This window comes from Salminus brasiliensis, chromosome 8, assembly GCF_030463535.1.
Source record: "Salminus brasiliensis chromosome 8, fSalBra1.hap2, whole genome shotgun sequence".
In the NCBI taxonomy this organism is placed as follows: domain Eukaryota; kingdom Metazoa; phylum Chordata; class Actinopteri; order Characiformes; family Bryconidae; genus Salminus; species Salminus brasiliensis.
In genome coordinates, this window is record NC_132885.1 from 10,956,068 (window position 1) to 10,979,541 (window position 23,474).

A 23,474-nucleotide genomic window follows, 5' to 3' on the forward strand; every position below is an offset into this window, starting at 1 on the left:
CTGAACACTTGATGTATGAGTAGGCTTTTCATCATTTATGAATGCCTTATGACCAAAACCACTTCACCACTTCATCACTTCAAATCATGGATGACTGTAATACGAGTATCTCTTGAATAAACTTACATTGTTTATTATATCCTGCAACGTGGTTGGCTGAGAGACATGTTAACTATTTGACCTATTTAACCTAGAAATATTTTTATTTGTCATCTTTATCTCAAAATCTAGCCATAAACAGTGATAAGGCAACTGTGGTATAATTGCAACAACATCATTGAGATTCGTGTTTTTAACTTGAGACATGATCTGATCTTCAGCACTCATGCCTACAACTGCAGTACACCAGTGCCTATATTTCATGTTATAGAGCTCCTGTATTATATCTTTATATATGAACATATTCTAAAGTATATAATAAGTATTCTCAAACCATTACGTTGTTTCTAAATCCTGATGTAATTATATTACTGTACTATTTATCAATATGCCATGCATGCTTAGTTTTCATGCACATATTGTAGAGTATTACAACAATGCACTTTCACTATGATTCTCAGAACACACAGAAAGCCCACCCAACTGCGCTGGCATTTCAGAGAAGATGGAGGAGAAGTGCCAGAATGCTGCAAGGCGGTTATCGACGACATGGAAAGTGACACATTCTCTTGTCTCCAGACAAATGGGGATTTAACAAGGCTCCCTCTTAAACGTCTCTCTCCATCAGAGAGGGCCTCGCGGAGCTGGCCTCTTAAAGTGCCTACTGATAATTAATCAGAGCAGATGGGCCAAACACGGCAAAGCGTGAAAGCGATGGCAGAACTGGAAGCCACTAATTAAGGCAGACAAAGTCCTCTTTGTCGTCCGTGTCCCTCGGCTTTGCGTGAATTAATCAGGACAACATTTCATTAAGCTCTGGGTGCCGGCCCCCCGTGCGTCCGCTCTTTCATCTCCATTCAAACGCTTGACTTTAATAAAGATGGCCGACCTGTGGAGTCAAACGATAAATCCCACCCTGTGAAATGCACAACAGGCCTGGGCGCGGGGTAGCTCAGTGACACAGAGAGAGTCTAAAGGCACTGAGGATGCCCCTGACTTGCTCCTGTTTTGTCTCTTTTTTTATTAAACCACTACATCATCCTTCTCCTTCCAGGCGACCTACTGTATATCCTCCGGTATTTGTGGAACCTTCACCTTATAAACCCTTCTTAGAGGTAACGGATGGGATGAGCTGTATTGGAGGCACTTTAGCAAGCTGCCAGAATGATCTCATTCTCTCGCCCAACTGAAAGTAATGATGGAAAATAGAGCCACTATACTTTTACCTGTCAACACACAAGTGTGTTAAAATACCACATCATACACTCTATCACTGAAAAAACTCTGCTGTAATAACGCTTTAGGGGCAAAACTGGCTACCTCTGATGTTTAACCCTTTAAAACCTTAAAGGCTGGTGTCTGAGCCCATCCTTCAATTCCTTACCCTCAAACTACAGAAGTAGCATTAGCTTCACAGCAGTTACTGAATCATTTATGGCAGATACTGAGTCATTTATAGTAGATACTGAGTCATTTATAGTAGATACTGAGTCATTTATTGTAGACAATAGATCATCTATAATAGCTGCTGAATAGTTTATTGTAGATACAGAATCATTTTCCTTTTAAAAAATATTTTCAAAGTAAAATGAGTGAAGTTTCAGCAAAAGTTAACTTTTTGTCAACAAAATGACTTAAAGTAGTGAAGATCAAATAATGTAGCTCACAAGCAGTACATCTCTCTCACCCACACACACTCTCTCTCTCTCTCTGTATGGGTGTGTGTAGCAATTTGTTATCTAAAGAACACAAGGGGCTGTGGAATAGATGACCCTGCACTGTGGGAAGCTCAGAAGCAGGACTTCATGTATTATGTATTAATAAACTAAAAAATATAAAAAAAAACTAAAAGACTACACACTGACTGGACTTTTAGTGGCCCAAATGACACGTAGCCTTCACCCCCAACAAAAAGAAATTGTGCATTTTGTGGACTATACATGTTGGCAGAGAGCCATTTCAGAATTAGCTATGTGTGTGTTAAAGCTCCCGCTGAATCGAGAAAAGCCTTTAGGTATCTACACTGGACGATTAAGAAACGGTTAGCATAGTGACTTTCTGTGTGAAGTACTCCCACACTTTAGATGCACACGGGCTGCAGGTTGCGCTCCGGGTAAATCCACGCTTTCAGTATGCGCGACCCTCTTTGCGACGATGCATCGCCCCAGCCCTAATCTACTCCTCTCCCTTAATAATGAGATTTTTCAACGCTGTTGTCGCATGTACTAGACATGTATAGTCTAACTAGCTAAGGTTTTTCTTGGGTAAATAGCAAAGCACTTTGTAAGTCGCTCTGGATAAGAGCGTCTGCTAAATGCCATAAATGTAAATGTAAATGTATACTGAAGATGATATACCACACTCCAAAAATGAGTAAATTTTTATTTAATATGACTATGACAGAAATTACTATTTACTCCACAAAAAGGAAAGTAAATCATACAGTACATTGCTGCTTTTTAGTAATGCTCTAATCAAACAAATTAAGAATAATAACTTATTGATTATAGGGTTTTGGGTTTGATACCTAGGTCCACTAAGGTACCATTGTATACCTTGCACAAGGCCCTTAACCTCTCTGATCCAAGGATGCTGTAGCATAGCTGACCCTGGCTTTCTACTCCGGGGTATGTGAAGAGAAGAATTTAATTGTACTGTACGAGTATAAATAACAATAAAAGCACATTATTACTGTTATTATGATTACTGATCTGAAATCTGCTGAATGTGTGTGTGCAGACTCTCTCAGAAGCTATCACTGTGCAGCCAACAGTAAGGGCGGCATATTGCATCTTCTATAGCGCACACCTTCTAACTTTGGTACTACACAGAAGCCTCCAGTTTCACTTGATCCATTCTATTATGACCAATGTGGACTAATGCATATGTCATAACTCCTCTGAAAGAGGAAGATATTGATGAAGAGACTGACTGAAGACCTTCAGTTTGAAAGGGCCACCTTAAACATTTGAGTTCATTCAACATTAAATAGTAAGTTAAAAGAACAATAATGTGCCTTACATTTTATTAACCTATTATTTGGAGGTCGATAAAATCCCAGTGTAATGCAGTCAGTTAAATCACATTTTGCAGTGTTTTTCTCTTTATTGCCTCTTTGTCTCTCTCCTATTCTCTCTCGCTCTGTCTCTTTATCCCCTCGCTTTTTTTTTATCTGTTTCTCACTGTAATTGTTTTGTCTTAATTACCATCATGTAACAACAAAAGAACAAACAAATATAAAAACAATAGAGGGCTTTTTAGCAGATTGCTTTTTAAATGCCACTCCCCCCCCTATCGCTTTACTGTATTGGACCACAGAGAGGCACAGGGGCCCAAAACAGTGGTTTTGTTCCTCCTTTTCCTTTCAGACGCAGTGCTGTCTCATTGTGCAAATGTTAATGGCCTGAGTACGATTGGGAGCAAGCGACGGTTGTAAAGGTTATGGATCACCTCTCTATTCATTGCGGTGCTGAGGCAAACACAAGGAGACGGGGCTGGGAAATCAGCGGTGGCTGACAGATGTGCGTTTGTTCGCTCTTCATTATCGTGCTGGGTAAACTGCAGATAGAGCTTTCCGACAGCAGGGGCTGTCATTGAGGCAGCTTGGGCACCGGTAGCCTTCTGACATGGCCGAAAGGCCTCCTGATAGCCACTGTGTTGGTTATACAATTGTAAAGTTACAGGAAAAAGTAGGGCACTGAATGAGCCATTGTGAGTGTGTGAGAGAGCTCTCACTCAGAGCAGGTATCCCCCACAAGGCCACTGGTGCGGGTATCATATCACCCACCTGAGCTCTTTCTGTAGAGCTGTGAGTACTGTGTGTGCTCTTTCAGAGTCGCAGCAGCAGGTGCTCTGGAAAGCTCGAGACGCTGAGAGCAACACTACTCCCCTGATTGTTCAAACCTCTCTGAGATCACTTACCGACACTTGTCCTCCTTACAGATCAGAATCAGAATTAGAATCAGAACCTTCTCCCAAAAGGCTCTGGGATTGTCTGGGTGCCTTTTTAGCAAATGTCAGATGAGCATTGATGCTTCTTTTGGATAGCAGGGATTTGGGGATTTCTGCCATGCTGCCCTCTCATGAAGTCTGCTTTTCCACCCAGTTCCTTTCTTACTGTGAAGTCAAGAACACTGACCATAGACTAGAGTTTTTCCTTGGGAAAATCAAGAAGGGGAAATCACTTTTTTAAGGCAGCATATACTGAACTGATGAACAGTTCTGCAATGTAGTAATTCCACAATCAGCATTATCCATCCATCTTCTTCCTGGTCAGGATCATGGTAAGTCTAGAGCCTACATGGAATCATTGGATGCAAGGCAAGAATTTCCCCTAGACAGTGCACCAGTTCATCGCAGGATACCATACACACTCATTCACTCACACACTTATACCTAGGTGCAAATTAGAATGGCCAATTTACCTATAGCATTTTTTGGAGGAGGTGGGAAAGAAAACCCTCCCGAACATACGGAGAACACACAAAACTCCTCACAGACCTCAGGTTGTGGCCTCAGCAAGGCTCAAACTCACAACCCCAGGGCCCTGGAGCTATACGGCTCACACACTACCTGCCTTACTCAGCAGTTCTGTACATTAAATGCTTACGAGTGCAACCACACAAGGAAAGGAATTTTCCAGAGTCTGTTTTTTTTTTATTCCTCACTCGCACCTAAAAAGTGGACCACAATTCTAGCCAAAGGGCAGAGAGCTCTCTTGGAGAAATATCAGCCCTAAAGAACAACCTTTTAGGGCTATCACTGAAAATCCTGCAGCCTTATTAAGAAAATACTCAACAGCCAATAATCCAACTATTTATGGTTATCAGAAATAAGGAAACTAATGTAATGGCTATGATTCCAACACGCCAACATTGATCACCTAGTATCACTGGGCAACCTCAGGATCTTCTAGACCTTCAAAGAGAGGTTATTATATGATATTAGAAATATTCAATTATTCAGTTCACTTAGTCCAATAAATTTTCTTTCTGACACAGTGTCTATGTAAATACAGATAAGCTTGGTCTGTCACTGGTTAGGACTTTTGGGGCTGCACTGAAGACCTAAGGATTTAGATTTAATACCAACATAAACAGAAAGTCACAGTTTAATTAACTAATCACCTTTAGATTTCCAACAGGTGGGAGCAATTCTGAGAAAAAAATGGAGCTCTGAAAATCCCATACTGAAAAAAAACAAGAGGGATCCCATAATAATGAGATTCAAGTGAAGGACATTGCTTTTTATTAAGTGTAATCGCTGCTGCCTAATTGGCATTTTTGTCCATTTTTAGTTTATACAAAACTAAACTGGTTTCAATGGTTTAAAGCCTCCAGCTTTTCTGTATTCTGTGTCAATCCTTCTACATGCATGGAATAAACTCTTATTTCACATTGACTTCTATTAAAAGTTAAGTTATTTTTGCCTTCTCCTGTAAAGTCACCATTTCAGAGATACATGTGTTTCATTGGACTGTAACGATATATTTACATATATCACATTTTCATGTGCAGTGCCATTGGCTTAACACAAACACACTTCTAGATACATCCCAAAGATCGATCCCAAATAATGAACATGATTGGAGAAGTTCGGTAGAGGTTTCCTCAGTTTTTTGACATTTTCTCATGATTGGACATTAATTCCCCAAACTGAAGGCCAAGCTGTCAACGGCTACCCAATTTAAATGTAAATGTCCTCAAAGTAAAGGTGACAGACTGAACTTTAACCTCGTAATCTATTGTTAGTATTTCATTCCAACATGCTGGACTGCAGAACCAGCAGTGAAAAAACTAAGGCAACAAAATTTCCAATTACAAATAGACTCCACTGGTAAGTGTATTTAATAAGGGGCTAAATGGCAAAACTAAACCTAGATCAGCCCTTTGAAAGAGTTTTACATACATGACCCCTGCTCTCATTACTGCAGCTGCAGCTGGCTATTCAGTCCCGGTGCCACACTTTTGTTGTCATGCCAACGCAATCCCAGCTGAACTCAGGGCTGAGACTATGAAAGGTTGACGTTTATGCAAAAACCTTTGGAATGAAGGATGCAGGTACAGCGGCACAAGACGAGACACAAGAACAACATACAGCTGGTCCGGCCAGACTACACGGCAGGGTCTTAGTAACTGCACTGGCACTTATGGAGCCAGCAGTACTGACAGAGGAGGATCAAGTAAATGATCTAGTTAAGCTGTGTTATTAGACTGAGTCTTTTACTGGTGACTCTAGAGCTATTTCTCAGATCTCTCCTCGTCCATCATGTAAAGCACTTCAGTAGTCAGCCATTGTGCAAGCGTGTTTGAAAAGGATGGTGGATCTGATTCTACCTAGACTAAGAAACACAGCCTTTAGCAGTTAAGTAGGTAAAAAACTGGCGTGAACATACAGCACAACTCTACAATTTCTTTTTCAATCATGCAACACACAAATTCTCCTTTGTACAGCAGTGGTATTTGACCAGAACAGGTATTAAACTCCCCTGTCTGAGGCAGTTAGTTTCTTAATAGTGAAATTATAAGACTATAAACATGACTAAAAACAATGAGCTGCTGTGGGAATAGTCGAGCGTATCTGCTGTCCAATGGTTTTTGCAATGAGCTTCCATGGGTTTATCAGTCACTGCCTGTGTTAGATTTAGCATCTTTAGCTGCAGCTGACAGATAATACATATAATTCTCTGAAGGAGGTGCAACCAAAGTTTTACCTTACTGAGATCCCTATGTAATAAATAATTATCTAATTGATTCATAATGTAAAAGTGTGATAATATTAAACACGGTTGATTTTATCAGAACATCAAGATGAGAAAAAAACTGCATTAAGCATTAAGCAATCCTGACCACCTTACACCAAAGGACTGAGATGACGAGAGCGTACTGCAACTGTAGCAAGGCTCACGTGATATTTTTTCAGACACTGGAAAATATAAGTTGCGTAGTCATTTTCATTTTTTAAGCTGCACACACTGCACACACACCTTGTCTAGTCTCTGTAGAGACGTATTGCCAATACAGTAGGACTCTATTTGGAGTAGATAAACAGGCGTGGGCTTGAGGGGTTGAGCTGTGGAGCAGTAAAACTGTGTTCTCTGGAATGATGGAAGGTGCTCCATCCAGTACTTCTGGTATGAGTTGAGGAGTTGGGGATGAGGTGGTGATCACCCAACATCCTGACCTCTCTAATGCCTTTGTCACTGAATGAAATCAAATGCTCACAGCAGTACTCTAAAATGTAGTAGAAAGACTTCCCTGGCCAGTAGAGACAGTTACATCCTCATTTCTATGAACTTCAAGTGGTGCAGAATGATGGAATTGTGTGTGTGTGTGTGTGTGTTCAATGAACTCAGCAAAACTTGTCCCGCAAGTCAAATACAACTCATTTATAAATATCACCTCACGTCTCAAAACCGTGCAGCATGACAATAAATTCAAAATGATATTTTTCATACACATCTGCTCTTGGCCAGGTCCTTTTTTATTACTGCACCATTAAACTACAATGGATTGCTCTCATTCTCCGCTGGCTGAGCATTAGAGATACATCTTCTTCAAGGGCTACCGATGAGTCATCATGGAAATGACAAAATTTCATTACCAGGTCTTTTGGAGCCAGCCAACAAAGAAGGAGACATCTCAAAGACAGAAAATAACCAATCTTCTCATTCTGTAGGACAACCCATCTGCATCAAAAGAAGATCAAATGGGTGCAGACGAGTGCTTACAAAAAGCAAGACAGTCTGGTTCAATCCAATGCAGATTTGCATCCTTGTGTGTTCAGCTTGTTTTGAGTTTGAGTTTTGAGCTCATGATATGTCAGTTTCAACCATGACCCCTCATTTCTTTCCCAGAGTGTGTCTGTCCATTCAATTACATCAAGGCTCGTTACAACTGATTTGATTACATCCAACAAATTAAAGACACCCATCACATTCTAAATCTAGTCCCGCTGAGCATCATTCTGTGTTTAAATGTAGTAAACACTCATGGCGTGAATGTGAATGATTGATGTTTAGTCTGAGTGATTATAGCAATACATAATGTAGCTAATGTAGCATCAACCAGAGAAGAGGACACAGGGCTGTGTGTTGAAGGCTGTGAGTTTGAAGGACCTAGAATAACACCAGGGTTGTGCATTTGCAAGAACCTCGAGATATGATACATATCTCAATACAGAGGTTCTGATTCAATATACTGCGATGTATTGCAATACCGTAAGCAAGATCATATAAGTAGATAAAGATATAAGTAGTTAGAACGCTGGGCTATTCATGATAGGACAATCAGAACAGTGGGCTCTGAAGACAGTGTACACCAGTGATATCTAGAAATCAGGGTTTAAACACAACACAAAATTAACCCGTCTGACACCAATCTTTACATGTAAACCCTTATATAAAAATCGATATGGTGTTTTTGAGAATGGATATTGCAAAACATAATATCACAATACTCAATTATGTTGATATTTTCTTACATCTCTACATGTTACTAGCATTGCAATTATAATGCTGGGTTTTATGATTGTGAGATACTTTGTATTAATAATGACAAAAACAAAAAGGCTTTAATTAGATCAGGTTTCAATTTCTTGCTTAAGCAAAGACCAAAACTACACCAATAAGAGTCTTTGGACAAGACTCCTAAGCTGCACCATTAGCGCACTTATGTACCAAGAATAGACTGTAAGTTATGCTGGATAAAAATGTCACCCCACACATAACGGCAGATCCATTGTTTTGTGTTTTTCCCCTTAGCAATCCTTCAGTCACCCTAGACCCCACACCTCAAGATTCATCTGGAATAAACACATATCTTCAAAATATGCTTGTGAAGTCACAACCAATGACTTTAAGAGCCTAACTTAGAAGAGTTTCTCATAAAGAAACCCCTCTTTGGAAAAAAAGGCCCTCATTGGTAAAAAGCCTTTCACACATAACCTCAATGCTGACAGTGCATAGTGGCAGTAAAACCGTGTTCCACACTGTCATGGATCAACGATGGAAATTAATCCGCAGTTCACGTTCATCCTGGCCCAGGGCTGATCCGTACAGATTACGGGTTATCTGTGGTCGTTTACAACACTAATAACAATTAACACACAATAGCTTGTTACAATCTCCATGTTGTCTCAGCTAATTGCACACACCTCTAAGGTCACGGCCCATCATGAAAACCACAGAAACACAGCTGAGACTGGCTCTGTTAGGGCTCTGTCAGAGAACTGCTAGTCATAAACTCTACTACTAATACCACAGCAAGCTGGCATTTTAAAGAATGTCATCTCACACACAAGGCCATTCAGTCAGGGAAATGAACAGAAAACTGTATTTGTCTTTGAAGGAATAGTATTGATGAGCTATTTATGCTGTCCATTAAGTTTTTCAGTCATTCAGGTCATTCAATAGTGTAGCAATCAATCTGCCTGCCAGTACAATCTTGTACACTCTGAAAAATAAAGGTGCCATAGAAAAACCATGTAGAACCATGAGTGTGGAACCCTCACCATATCAAACATGGATCTTTATGGAACCAAAACAGGTTCTTCTATGGCCTCATTTAAAGAACCATATGAAGTACTTCTATTTTCCAGAGTGTAGGCTTCGACATCAGGCCTGAATCTGGAAGAGCGAACAGAAATCTTCACCCTGCCTCGTCTCCACTGTACCATACACCTAAAAATTATGCCTTAGTGACAAGCGTTTTATGGCCATGTGTATCTACAGTTGTGCTGACTCAGACATGCGCCCTCGCCCATGCTCACTCACCCATGCACTGCAGCTACTGCGACTGTCTCTAATTCCACATTTCACACGCTCTGCTTATCTGAGCGTTTCAGTGCATGATATTTCTGGATGTTTCCACACTGCATTATATTTTCTGACATGTAATCTTTTGTCTTGCATGCAAAAGAGGAGGCTAGTCAACATCAAACGTCTGAAATTCTGAAAGTCTGAAATTTGCAGATTTGTGATGACTAAGCAAAAAACTTCAAAGCTTCTAAAGATTTTCTTCTCAACGTAACAAAATCCCCAACAACTCTCACAAGTGCAGTTTGTGACCAGCTGCAGGATGTTGTAGGTGCTAATTCAACATCAGGGCTTCTGTAGTCTTGCTACAGTTGAATGAACAGTATGCAGCATTCGCCTAGATGTAAGCACATGCAGCAAGCTGCACTAAGCCACTGTCAGAGCCAGTCATGCTCAGGAATCTAGGCCAACATTCTATACTCATGGTTTATTCATCACAGTGCCAGTAAGAAAGCTGAAAACCTGCAGTCTTTAGGTCCTGCACCACATTTTACCACAAAAAGGCCTATGTCCACCTCAAGACCTTCTTATCCCAGAGCACTGGAAATATCAGCTTTACACAATGTGGTCACGTTGTTCATTTATTGTACCAAAAACACTGACTCGCCACCTGCAGATGTTCTTGACTGGAACACTAGTCAAGTCAAGAAATAAATCTGGATTTCCATGTGGTTGCCTGATTTATATGAATTTGCATTCAAGCTAATATTTGAATACAGGAATTCCACACTGCACTGCTGACATAGGATGTTCTGTACTGTGAACACCTGTGTCTGTGATTTCCAGGAGTGCACCCATCTTCAAACAATTTAAATGGCAATCACTGAAAACTTGAAAACAGTTTGTCCTGTTTACTCCTATTGTTCAAAGCTAATTTCTCTGTAGGCCTCATGATATCTTGAGATACTACAAGAAGAGAAATCCTCATCTGGTATTCAGGGTGCAAGGGCGTCCTTGGTAAAAAAAAAAAAAAAATCTGTTACAGTGGTGAACAGATAAGATGTCTATCTGGAAGATTTACGGAGATGTTGGTGCTGGGGTAGAACCTGACTTTGGACTGGAATTCCAGTCCTAATCTGGCATTTCAAGACATCCCAAAGTCCCTATATTTGTGTTTCCTTCTCTCCAAACTCTTCTTTCCACTCAATAACTAAATAACAAAGAATAAAATACTTGTAAGCCCCAAGACTTACAACTGCTAGAGCACTGTTAACATCTGTCTCGATGCTCTACACAAAATCCAACTTTGGGTTGTAGCCTACCACAACACCCCAGTTTAAAGATGAGTAAATTAAAGGACTGCAAACTGGGGTACAAACAGGTGACACTGCAAATCACACTTCAATCAAAATCACCACAGTTAAGCATACACACATACAGCAGCACCCCCCCACATCAATCCAATCAAAATAGTGCCACGACTCTGGGGACACACCTTAGTAACTATTAACACAGACCCCACTGCTCTGGCTCTGGCCTACTAGCCTTGCCCAATGACTGTTCATAACATTACTAAAATATCATGCTTATTGATTCATAGCTGAAGACCATTTTCCACATAAAAAGTTTGAACAACGTAGCAAAAATAAAGAGCTGTAAAGAAAAAGGACCATAACAGTTTAATAGAGGCCAATAAATGTGCTGGATCAGGTGTGTTAGAGCACAAAAAGCCAACAATTTGCAGAGCATGTGGTCCCAAGACAAGAATTGGAACTAACTGTGCATGATGCCATACAGTGGAAACTGCAGTCTCCTCCAGCCACCTGCCTCTGAGACGCTGTCACACTCCAACTCCAAAGCCTCCTGAATAAATCCTACATTTGGTGGAACTTCACAGTTGACATGTCAGTTTTAGCTAAATGTGAAAGGTGGATGTGGCAGGTGTTTTCCGCCCGGCACTTTTCGGAAGTCTTTGTCTTTTCAATTTCTGAAGAGTTATCAGCGCTTTATTGAACTGGAGAACTGATGCCCCTGCCACCCTACCCCACCCCCTTTAGCTCTGACAAGTGAAGAGCCCTCTGAGAGCTTGACATCAATATGAGAAGTGTCAGCACACCCAATACTGACAGTAGCAGAGAATTGGGGTTGAACAGCAACCAATTACCTCCAGCTTGTCTGGCTGTGATGAGCCAGGTCCTTTCAGATGATTAACGATACTTTATTCATCAAACAAAGCCCACCTGAACACCTAAAATGCTGCGCAACCTTAATTTTCGAACATCCCCACATTTAAACATCCAGGATATCACGGCTGTCCAATGAAAAGCATGTATCTCCATTTTTGGTTGGAACCCTGTAGCTGCTTCTATACACTGTGCAAAATACTTCTTGGCATTTTTGCCTTCTCCTGTAAAGTCACCATTTCAGGAAATACGTGCTTTTTACTGGACAGCGATGATATGCATTTCTCAACACCTTTTTATTCGAATTTTATGGAAAATGCAAGTGACCTGTCAATAAGACAAGAATAAACAGCCGAAGACTTGAACAGCGTCTATCACAAGGTCAGACACTCATGCGCCCAGCAGCGGTATATCACGAACACACCATGCATCAATAGACATAACTCACATTGAGATATTTCATCTAATAAATGAAATATTAACAGTTAATGTTTGACCTCTTTATAGTCTCAATTTAGTTTTTCAGCTAGCACATTCTCAGCTGCACTGAGCTTCTGTCTTCCTTTAAGAAGATGATACTGCAAGCACTTGGAGTAGTACACTCAGTGCACTTTGGAACGAAGGCAAGATGAAAGGAGTTGACAGCTGAATGCAAAGGAGAATGGTGTTTTAGAGCAATAGTGAATCATTCAGGAAGAGCCAGACATCTGAGATGCATCAGGTGAACATGAAGCTCAGACTCCAACACACACCAGGCCTTCTGCCTTTGTGTTCCGCAAGAAGTCTGTGCCATCTCCATTTCAGCACTGGCAGGGGCTGCTTATGTGGCCTGGCAGGCAAGTTCCTCTTACAGTAGCTTGTAAAAATGCTTAAAGGTTTGTTCATCATCTTGAACAAGACTCGAATTAAATTGCTTGCAAACACTGAGAGCTGCGGCTTTTTTCCCCAAGATCGCAGCTTTCATCTTTAGGCCAGACTTTAAAAATGCTAACAAAGAGAAGATATTCTTTATAGAAATTGAATCAAATTGTGGTTAAACTAACATTAACATTTGGGCGACCTCTCCCTATACCAGAGGTTGCGAACTCCAGTTCTGGAGTGCCAGACTACTGTGCAGCTCATTAAACTAATCCACTAAGAACATGAGAATGGGTAGAAGGCCTCAGCTAAGCTAGAACCGAAATATGTGGCTAAGTTAATGGGAGGAGATAATTGTGGTAGGTTCCGAAAACTTGTGAACTCATGAGCAGGACAGAGATGAAATTTACAGGATGTATAGTGGGTGTGCTAGAGCTGAGAAATCATCTGCTGGCCAAACAATGCTGGACTGTAGCCCTCACTTCCATATCCCTGCCCTGAACCTTGGAGTTCTCAGCTTTGCATTTGCTACAGATCAGCTAGAGTCACAAAGTGAGAACAGAATCTTTGAATAAAGCACAGCTCTCGTCATTGTCATGGCCTATCAAATACAGGCATGCTGTTTTAGCCTTCAGTTCACTGAAATTACATTATTTCCACTTTCTACAAACCCCCCCTGGCTTGGGTCTAGATTTTAAGCCAGCGTCAGGCACAAATAGGATGTTTTTAGCCCAAAAGGCTCTATTATTGGTGACCAAGAACGAGCAGAACATTAAGTCACACAATTGCAGCACTGGTGAGTGTTGGAGTGTTCAAGTGTTGGTATTTCTGTGACTAGCAGTGTAGGAACTAAGCTGCCTGAATACATTATTAAATCTGTTCAATTTCCTTTATCAAGAGCCAAGTGTATTGCAGGATATTGCCAGCTTCCGTGAAAATAGATGGATTCCATTTCTTCTATGCATAGTAAAGAAATTTTGCAGTTTATACACTTTTATAGTAAACAGAAGGCTGATGTAACGTCTTGCAACTTAGTTTGCTGGGGTTTTTTAGGTTTGTGCATATGGATCGTTCTGTTTGTAAGAGTTTAGTCATGTGCAAGTTCTCAAGGGTAAAGTGTTTATTCAAGTTCATTTCTTTTCTCTATTAAAAACTATTTTTTTATGATTTGAATAGCCTAATATTTCAGCACAGTTGTTCTAATTGTCGTGAGATGTAATGAACACTGATTTGTAACAGGGAGAATAGCATCTCTGTCATTCTCATTCCGGGCCTGAACATATGCAACTTTGCTAGAGCTGCACAAGACTCTCACAAGAGCTATGCAACACTGCGTAACCCAAGTCACATTTGTGTAAAATCCTGTAACATTACCCTACCACATCAGTTAGACACAGTTCTGTATCTCTCAGCTTGCAAGCAAATTCACATTTCTAGCTGTCCACAAGGGGGAGCGCACAGTGCAATTTGTGGATTTATGGCAGTGGTGTAAAGTAAATTAAGCTATACACCAAAAGCTAAAGGAGGGGCAAAGATTCAAGCATAGACAATCTGTCCTCCACTGCACAGTGCTTGTTAAGTAGCAATGTAAAAAACAGAACTGCTTAGAATCCACAGATTCAACAAGCTAGTCCTTGTGGAAAAGTACTTTTAGTACTGCCAATAGAATAGGACTCTCTATAGACATATTGGGACCATGCCATACCAGGCATGGGATAGAGCATGAGCTCTGAGCTACGGAGCAGTGGAATTGTGTTTTCTGGGATGATGGTGCTTTGGGAGGAGTTGGGGAGTTGGGGATGAGATAGGGTGGTGATCACCCAACATCCTGACCTTACTAAAGCTATTCTTAGCTTAATGCAATCAAATCCTAACAGCAATGTTTCAAAATCTAGTAGAAAGCCTTCCCTGGAAAATAAAGACGGTTGCTCCAACCATAAGCAGGATAAATCCTTTTTTTAATAGCACTGATTTCGGAAGAAACGATGAATTAACCAATGTCCCAATACTTTTGTCCATACAGTGTACATCTGGGCCCCTGTATCAACGCACTCACTGATGTCCACTGACTGAAACAGCCCCACAACCTCTGAGGGGGTGGACTGTCCACAGCACAGTACCGTCTGCCCTGCTGAGCTCTGCTTCCATGTAACCCAGTACCTTGGCCATACATCAGGCACACTGCCAGCGGCCCTTCCCCCCACCGCTCCCCTGGCGTCACTCAGGAGACAGAAACAGCCCTGGCTCTAATTGGAGATATTTGAGTCATTCCACTTTATCAGCATGAATGTAGCCTCTCACTCACTCTCAGGATGACATGATTACACAGAAGCCACTGAGTATCACTTAACCTGGCTGAGACGAACCAGACTGGAGAAAAGGCATCACAACCTGGCAGATCCACGCAGCCCTGATCCCTTTCCTTAATCAATTTTTGAGGCCAAACATACAGATAGCTGGATCTGTACGTTTTTTTTTTTTCATCCAGCAATTTCTCCAGACACCTCAGATCCACACCTCTGCTATGGTCACCACAGTGGCAATAAAGAGGGATTTACGGAGAAACAAAAAAAAAAGAGATTAGCCCTTAAAAGATTTAGCTAACCGACATAATCCATCTTATCCATCGCAATTTTGCTTTGAGTGTGAAAAGCAACATCAGTAAGTGTCCTGACTCAGTGTCTTGACTCTCGTCTTGATTTTGTGGGTCTAAAATGTAGTTTGTGTTTACAGCACATCTTGCCTTCAATGTTCTGAAGTTCAGCCATGTCTTTACTTTAGTGTGTTCCCTTTAAAAGCTTCCCAAAGCTGCCTGCATCCGATTCAAGCCCGATTCCGACCCTGATTCCGACCCTGATTCAGGCCTAAATGGACCGGATCTTCCGGATCTGATGCTAATGGTCAAAACCTGAGATGGATTCTTGACCCACCATCCTTTAAGATCCATAGTTGCACGAAAGACAGGCATCCAAACCTTTCTCTGGCCAGGCACCAAAGTGGTGGAACGAACTTCCCCTGGGTGTCTGAACTTGCTCTTCAAGCATGGCCTGCAGATCCATCTCTGTCAAGAGCACTTAATTGGAGAACTTATCTTACACTTATTAAAGCTAGTGACTGTACTTAAGTGTCTTATTCCTGCAGACACTGATACTATATTTAGGAAGCAGTGTACTGTACAGCGTGCTGTTTGTCTTTAGCTATTGGGCATTCATGCATCTTTTGTTTCTTGGTCCCCGTACTGACTTTTGCATTTAGCAGTCTCTAAAGCTTAGAGGCATCTCTATTTACACTAGCTAGGGCTATTTCCTGAGTGGACCACTGAGCACTTCTGTGGGCTATGGATATGAGCAGATAAATGTCATACATGTAAATGTATCTTTGGGCTATCCTTATACACTTGTACAGTACAGTGAAATTCTTCTCATTAGCCATGCCGCAGTGCCCCTGTAGCACAGAGCTTTGCTCAAGGGACCAGCAATAGCAGCCCAGCTGACCTGGAGTATCTAACCCTCAACCCTATAATCAATAACCCACTCCAGCCACTGCTCTCTTTAGTAAAAGCAGTGGTTCTATATAGACCCACGATAACTCATTTATATGCTTCAATGATTCAGTCCTCAGCCCCTCATTAAAGGGCTCTGGTGCTAAATGTAATTTATAATATGCTAAATAATAATTATTATAATCTGCTACTATGTACCACATCCTGGAAGGCTAGACAGGGAGGTGAACTCAGAGGACATTTGGCTAGAGTTTGGGGGAGCTTTGTAAATGGAGTCTGAAGCTGAGCCCTCCATGTAGCTTGTGGTAAGCCTTGGAGGAGAAGGGAGGTGACGAGGTGGAGGTGGGTGTTGTTTGTCACATAAGTGAAGGATATATACAGAAGGTGGAGTTTGGGCGTAGTCCTTCTACCGACATTAAGTTATGGCATAACTGCCAATTTACTCCACTTAAATAATTACATTTAATGAGAGTAACATCTCAACGTATTCATGTCGTACCTGATGCAGGTTGATCAACACATCTGTCTCGGGGGCATGGCCTCCTGTCGCCATGGGGACAGGGAGGGGCACAGCAGCGGGAGCGTGGGGGGGTCTGAGATCAGCCCTTCTCTTTGACGGTTGGGTTTCCAGTCAGCCTGTGGGGTGGCATAACCTGCAAGCACACACATACACACAATCACTGCAGAGACTCCTCGATAGCCAGAGCCAACAGCACAAACAATCCTGAGAGCAAGGCCATGTGGCTCAGACCCCTGGTGTCACACAGGACACTTTTCAGACCAAATCAAATTGACCAAAAGCAGAGGATATTAGTCCCTTGTGCACAGTCATCGGCAAAACACCAGCTGTCATCTGAAGAAGTGTATTAGCTCCCACTTTGGCTGCGTTCACATTACAAGCTTTACTGCTCAATTCAGATTTTCTGTGCTTTGATGGTTCACATTGATGTCTGAAGTCTGTTACTAAGCTGCTGTGACACACTGATGATATGAAATGGCTTTGCTTATGATCACTGAAATGGGATGTAAAATAATACTAATAATAATTTCTCATCTAACTTTTGCTATTTTGACTTCTGGGTTCACTCAGTTCTGAAAATGAAGAGAGTAGTGCCCATTTTGTTAAGGGATGCACGATAATATCGGAAACATATCGTCATCATCAGATATTTGCTTGAAATATTTTACTGCATTTGTAGCCTGACATCAACAAATTTCACTGCTTTTTTAATGCAGTTAAGTCTATGTAGAACCAGCTTCTACACTTTACTAATGCTGGCAGTGGCAGTGCAAATTGGGAGGTAACAGTATGTGTATTTGTACTGAACCATTAGGGCGTATTTACAAAAAAGAGTATTTACAAAAAACTGCCAATTCAATATGTATCACAATACAGGGGTAACAATTCAATATAGGAAATATATTACAATGCTATAAGCAAAATTAGATATTGCGATTTTTTTTATATTAAACTTTAGGAAAACTGTCATAGTCTAAAAAACACACCATCATATGCATAAAACCTGAGTAAAAGACAAGTAAGCTTTTTATCCAATCAGAACAGTGGTATCTGAAGATGACACTGCTTTGCACAACTACATGAATAACGTTAATGTGGTGGATGAAGATTGATGATTGCAAATTGCATTTCACAAGAGTGAGTTTCACCCAGAAAATGTAAGCTGTGAGTCATTATCAAGAAATCTTATATTTGCACGGTATTGTGGGAATTGTAGTGGATAGGTCTGTTAGTCACACCCTTCCGATTATCAAGAACAATGAAGTTTTCAGCAGCCGGAGCCCGAGAGAGCACAATTGGGCTTTCTCTCATCTGGGTAGATGGCTTTCTCTCTTTCCCCACCTTACTTTAGAGTAAAGAAGCTAGCATGGGCGTCTGCTAGCTTCAGCGGCAATTTGGAAAAAGGAGGTTGGCTGGTTGCTCATGTGTCAGTCCTCACCCTTCCAGTGTCAGGAGCATTACATGGGATAAGTGGAGAGTACTTTGGGTACGAGAGGTTTAAGATAATTGGCTATTACACACACACACACACACACACACACAATATTATTATTGATATCATCTCTATATTAAAAAAAGTCCATAACTTAATTATGAACATGCTAAGGTTCACACATTTTGGGGTGTACCAACTACCCTAGGGGTGCTATATGACACTAGGTGGACTAACTAACTAACTCGTGCGACCTTCTGTTGTAACTAAATGACATTTGGGGGGGTTTGCTGTATTGGACCATGATGTCCAAACAGTGGTGTGAACCAAATCGTGACTTTTGTGGGTCGTTACCCTCCTAGTACAAATAATGGACACCATGATCAGCCAACAATTCCCATATCAGCACTTCCTAAGTTTTGAGGTGTTTTGTAAGACTACACAGTTTCACACAGCTGTTTCTCAGTCCGTGTGTTTATGCGAAACACAGATCACACCTGGCCAGGTGCTGGGTGTCTGGCTTTAGGCCCCACCTGCGAGCCAGGGCTAACCTAGGGCTGGGTCCCAGCAAGATTAACTACAATAGTCTGGCAGACAAACTCAGAACAAATCAATTCTCTCCCAGCATTATTCATCAGCGTAAAGAATTATGGCAATTCAACATGAGGCCAAGCTAACGTTGAGGGAACACAGACATGCACAACGTTTGATGGCACACTCAAGAAAAGGTAAGGCTCTGATAGTTCCTCAGCCTGCTGAGCATCTGCTCCTATTTCCAGTCCAGCCAATCTGGGTCACATTACACACACACACAACACACCGTCACTCTGTTATGGCCTGTGCTTTGTGTGTGTGTGGGTGTGTGTGTGTGTTGGTGTATTAGGAATACACGATCATAACTGGTAATTGGGCACAGCAATCCGATTTTTAACAATTTTTATTCTATTTGATCTATGCTGTAGTTTTATGATGTAATGTAATGATGAGTCACTGTACACTATATGGACAACAATATTGGGACACCTGCTCATTCACCTGTTTCTTCTGAAATCTTTACAGTCTTTACGTTTTAAAGAGTTTATCCTGCTTTGTTGGATGTTGGATGATTACCACACCACCTTATCCCCAACTCCCTAACTTATCCCAAAAGTACTGGATGGAGCACCAACATCATTCCAGAGAACTGAGTTCCACTGCTCCACAGCTCAATGCTGGAGGGTTTTATACTCCACTAGCCCACGCCTGCCATTAGGCATGATGCCAATAGGTTTATGTTTATCTGTTCCAGAGAGTCCTATTCCATTGGCAATTCTTATCTACAGGGACTATACGAGCTGTGTGTGTGTGCATTTTTACATCTGTGTCACCAATGGGTGCAACTTAAAATAGCTGAATGCATTCACTAAAAGGGGTCTCAACAAACATTTGGGCCTATGGTGCGTCTGAATACGGCTACATCACCTATTCCAAAATATTGTACAATTTAAAAATGTGTGTGAAATTTAAAGTAAATAGTAACACACTGTTTTTTTTACATGTTACTGTTCATAATTATGCTGTATTAAGTATTATGTATCTTCATATTTAAACTGCATTATATCTGCTCTCCTGCTTGGTTGAAATGGTTGGAACCACAGTGTTTTACCATAAAAAGCAAGACTGCATATTTAAAAGTACAAGCAAGTTTTAGGTGTACCTCTTCACTTTAAGGGCCACCAGGGGGGAGCTATCCTTTATAAGCAGTCTAAGGAGAGCATTCATGGCTCCTGCCCTTTGACGATCTGGAAGAACATCCTGTTCAGACCAACCCGGCAATCCACACTGGCTCTGTTAGATAGTGATGGCATAAGTGGGGCTTTTTTCAGAGACTAAAGCAACTAAAACAACTCATTTGGAAAAAGATACGTTGGAAATCATCACACCGCAGTGACATCTGGTGATCAATAAGTGGTCAAAGCAACAACCTCCATCTTGAGAACAACTGAAAGAAATGTGTTTTCATGGTCATCTCAAACAGTAGATCTACTAGGTCTTTGTTACGAGATCCTTCCATTTCATTCACAAACATCATGACAATGACAAAGAAATTGGGACTTTATCCACAGAAAATAATTACATCAATTTGCATAAAGTTTGTAAGGGTGTGGCAATGTTGTCATGTGTTTTGGTATCAGAGAGACAACTCTCACTTAAAATCATTTTCTGTCAAAACATCATGAACTCAGCACCAGGACTTTCCTAAGCAAACGTTTCAGAACAGTGTAACGTAATAACTTTTTCCTAGGAGAGTCATGTGTCCTTTTCATATTGATAAAGACTTTAAAGTAGGGCTGGTACATGGGACATGGTACATGGTAAAATACTATATCACAATATTTAAATACTTCTTTGCGATACACTATATTTATCATGATACATGTAATCACAGACTAAAAACATCAGTGGGGACAGATCCTTAAAAACTACTATTCAGGTTCTCCCCCAGACTGAGTAGAGTGATTTTTATTCAACATCTGCTGCTCTTTATCTAATAAAAGCAGTCTAATTACACGGTTTGTAAAGAAACCTGCAGCTGATCAGTGTTTATTAAGCACTAACAGTATCCTCCATAAGCTTCAACAGCATCCGTAAGCATATTGTTATCACGATACAATAAAGTATTGTCAATATAATAAAATATTGCCCAGCTCTACTTTGAAGCAATCTGTCGAAACACAGCATTTCCAGTGAATTGATTCAGTTTCAAAGCTGGGTTTCGAAGTTACCATCACTACTGTTAGCTTTGTTTTACCCCAGAAGAGGGTGAGTGTCGTTCTGTTTTAGCTTTAGCTTTTCTCTTGGTTTTTAACAGGGCATCGGTAAGTTTTGTGTCTTTTAGATTCAGGTTTAATCAACTTTTAGTGTTTTAGTTGATGTTTTCTATGTTACTTATATACATGTGCTCACCCCTGAATCCATATTTCCCCCACAGATAAATAATACATATATACTGTATCATACAATTATGCTGTCCAGTGTGTGGTCTGGCGAAGGGTCTGGGCAGACAGCCCACTCTCAAATTCCGCTAAGGCCTGATCCTTGACCGAGTCATAATAACGTAAATAAACAGTACTTCACTGAAAAATATACAGCTATGGAACAGCTTTCCCCCGTTAGAGTGAGCACTGCAGAGTGTGTATGTATGCATAGCCATTCTTGCTAAGACTATCACATTCAACCCATTCATCGCAGTGAACATACACTCACACTAGTGAATAGGGCAGTGAGTACACCCACCCAGAGCAGTGGGAGGCCACCTCAGTGCCAGGGGAGCAATTGGGAGTTTGATGCCTTGCTCAAGGGCGCCTCAGTCATGGATGTCGACCCTGGGGATTGAGCCAGCTACCTCCTGTTCCCTAACCCACTTCTCTAACCTTAAGGCCTCAGCTGCGACCCTTAAAGGGCTGCAGTAAATACAGCCCCCCAATACCCACATTTGGAGAATTCGCAGGAAAACACATTTGTGATCACGGTATTACCCGAGCCAGGAAGTATCAAAACCTCATAATTTTTGTTCTTTCTTTTTTTTTTTTTTGCACCATTTGAAAGCACAGCTTCTGTGTTCATAATGCTCACCTACATCTTTTGATGAATGGATTAAAATGAAACACTTCTAAATGACCTGGAATAAAATCTCATTATATTAATCTATATTAAAGTTAATAATGTGTTTTTCAATTTCTTATAAAGATACCATTTTGTAGATGAGTATGTGTGTGAGTGTGAGATGTGTATGTGTGTGTGTGTCATCTTTCTCAGTATGATAAACAGCCCTGATGGGAGCACTGCTGCTGGTGACTCATGTCTTGCTTCTGTTCTGTTTCTGTGGCAGTGGCAGCAGCCAACAACACAGCCTTTAAGCAAGTTAACTGCTGGAGCTCAGTAAGCCAATCATCAGTGACAAACAAAAGCCAGCCAGTCCAGATGACAATCTATAACATACATGTATAGCGTGCATATATATATATATATATATATATATATATATATAGGCTATACAGTCGGTGCCGTGGAAACGCACTCTGTGACTCTCAGCTGGTTATAGCACAACTGTGCCAATAAGGCTGATATGGTGGAAATGACGAATCATTAGGCCTTTATGAAACAATTACAGCTGTGTATTGGCAAGAACCTGCCAATATTATACACATAACGATACAGGGGTTTACCATTCAATACACTGCGACGTACTGCGATACTGTAAGCAAGGCGAAATCTGTCATACTATAAAAATGCCCCATCATATGCTTTTTGAATGCAGTACTGCAAAACCTAATAGTGTGATACTCTGATACTTCGATATTGTCTTACACCCCAAGAATTTATTAGGCCAAGACGGAATTTGGTTAATTCCCAAACATTTCCAAATACGACACTGAATTCATTCATTCAAATGAATTTGTTACATAAAACGTTCCATTACAAGCCGCCATGTCTTCGTTTCAAACCCGCTTTGCATCTCCCATCAGAACTGGATCTAGGAGGAAGCTGCTCTTTTCAGGCTTTCACCCATCTCTCAATGCCACCAGCAGATACACACAGCAGGGATACCATCTAGCAAGCATATTTATAGGCCAGGCGATTCTTTCAAATGATTCATTTGCCTTCTGCAATTAACCCAAGTGGAAAACTGCTATTAATGTACCAATGTGCGCACACGGCATCTTGGGAGCACTTAATAACCTCAGCATTACCAAGAGCAGAGAGATCTGATTGGTTTTCGCCTGGGAAAGGAACAGGTGCCTTGCGTCCATGTAAACATGCCGGGGATTTCTGGTCTGTAATTACTCAGGGCAATAGGAGAGAGGGCAGGTCAAAAGCCTGAGAACTGTTTTCCTGGATGTTACCCAGTCTTCAGTCACTTTCGCCTCCTAGTCCGTGTTTGTTTCTCTGCTTGAAGGCCCTAGAGCTCAAGCCTATCTTCAGCCTCAAGCAGCTCAGGGTATCAACAGTGGCGCAAGCTGGACTTGACTACAGCCAAATTAAAAATGGAGGCACAGCTACAGCACCTTTTCCTGTGTATGAACGGCGCTTGAGTTTCACTTCCTCCTCCCTCTACTCTCCCTTGGAGAACTACAAATGATTTA

General features: G+C 41.2%; 1 protein-coding gene across 2 annotated transcripts in view; it reads right to left on the minus strand.

Moving 5' to 3' along the window:
• The window catches only part of slc4a3 (solute carrier family 4 member 3), an 89,694-nt gene that overhangs the window by 48,139 nt on the left and 18,081 nt on the right, over positions 1 to 23,474 (minus strand). For both annotated transcript variants that reach the window (XM_072685591.1, XM_072685594.1), the window contains exon 2: positions 16,896 to 17,049. In XM_072685591.1, the coding sequence (XP_072541692.1) occupies positions 16,896 to 16,949 (54 nt within the window). In that variant the 5' untranslated portion in view covers positions 16,950 to 17,049. The remainder of the gene's footprint in view (positions 1 to 16,895; positions 17,050 to 23,474) is intronic.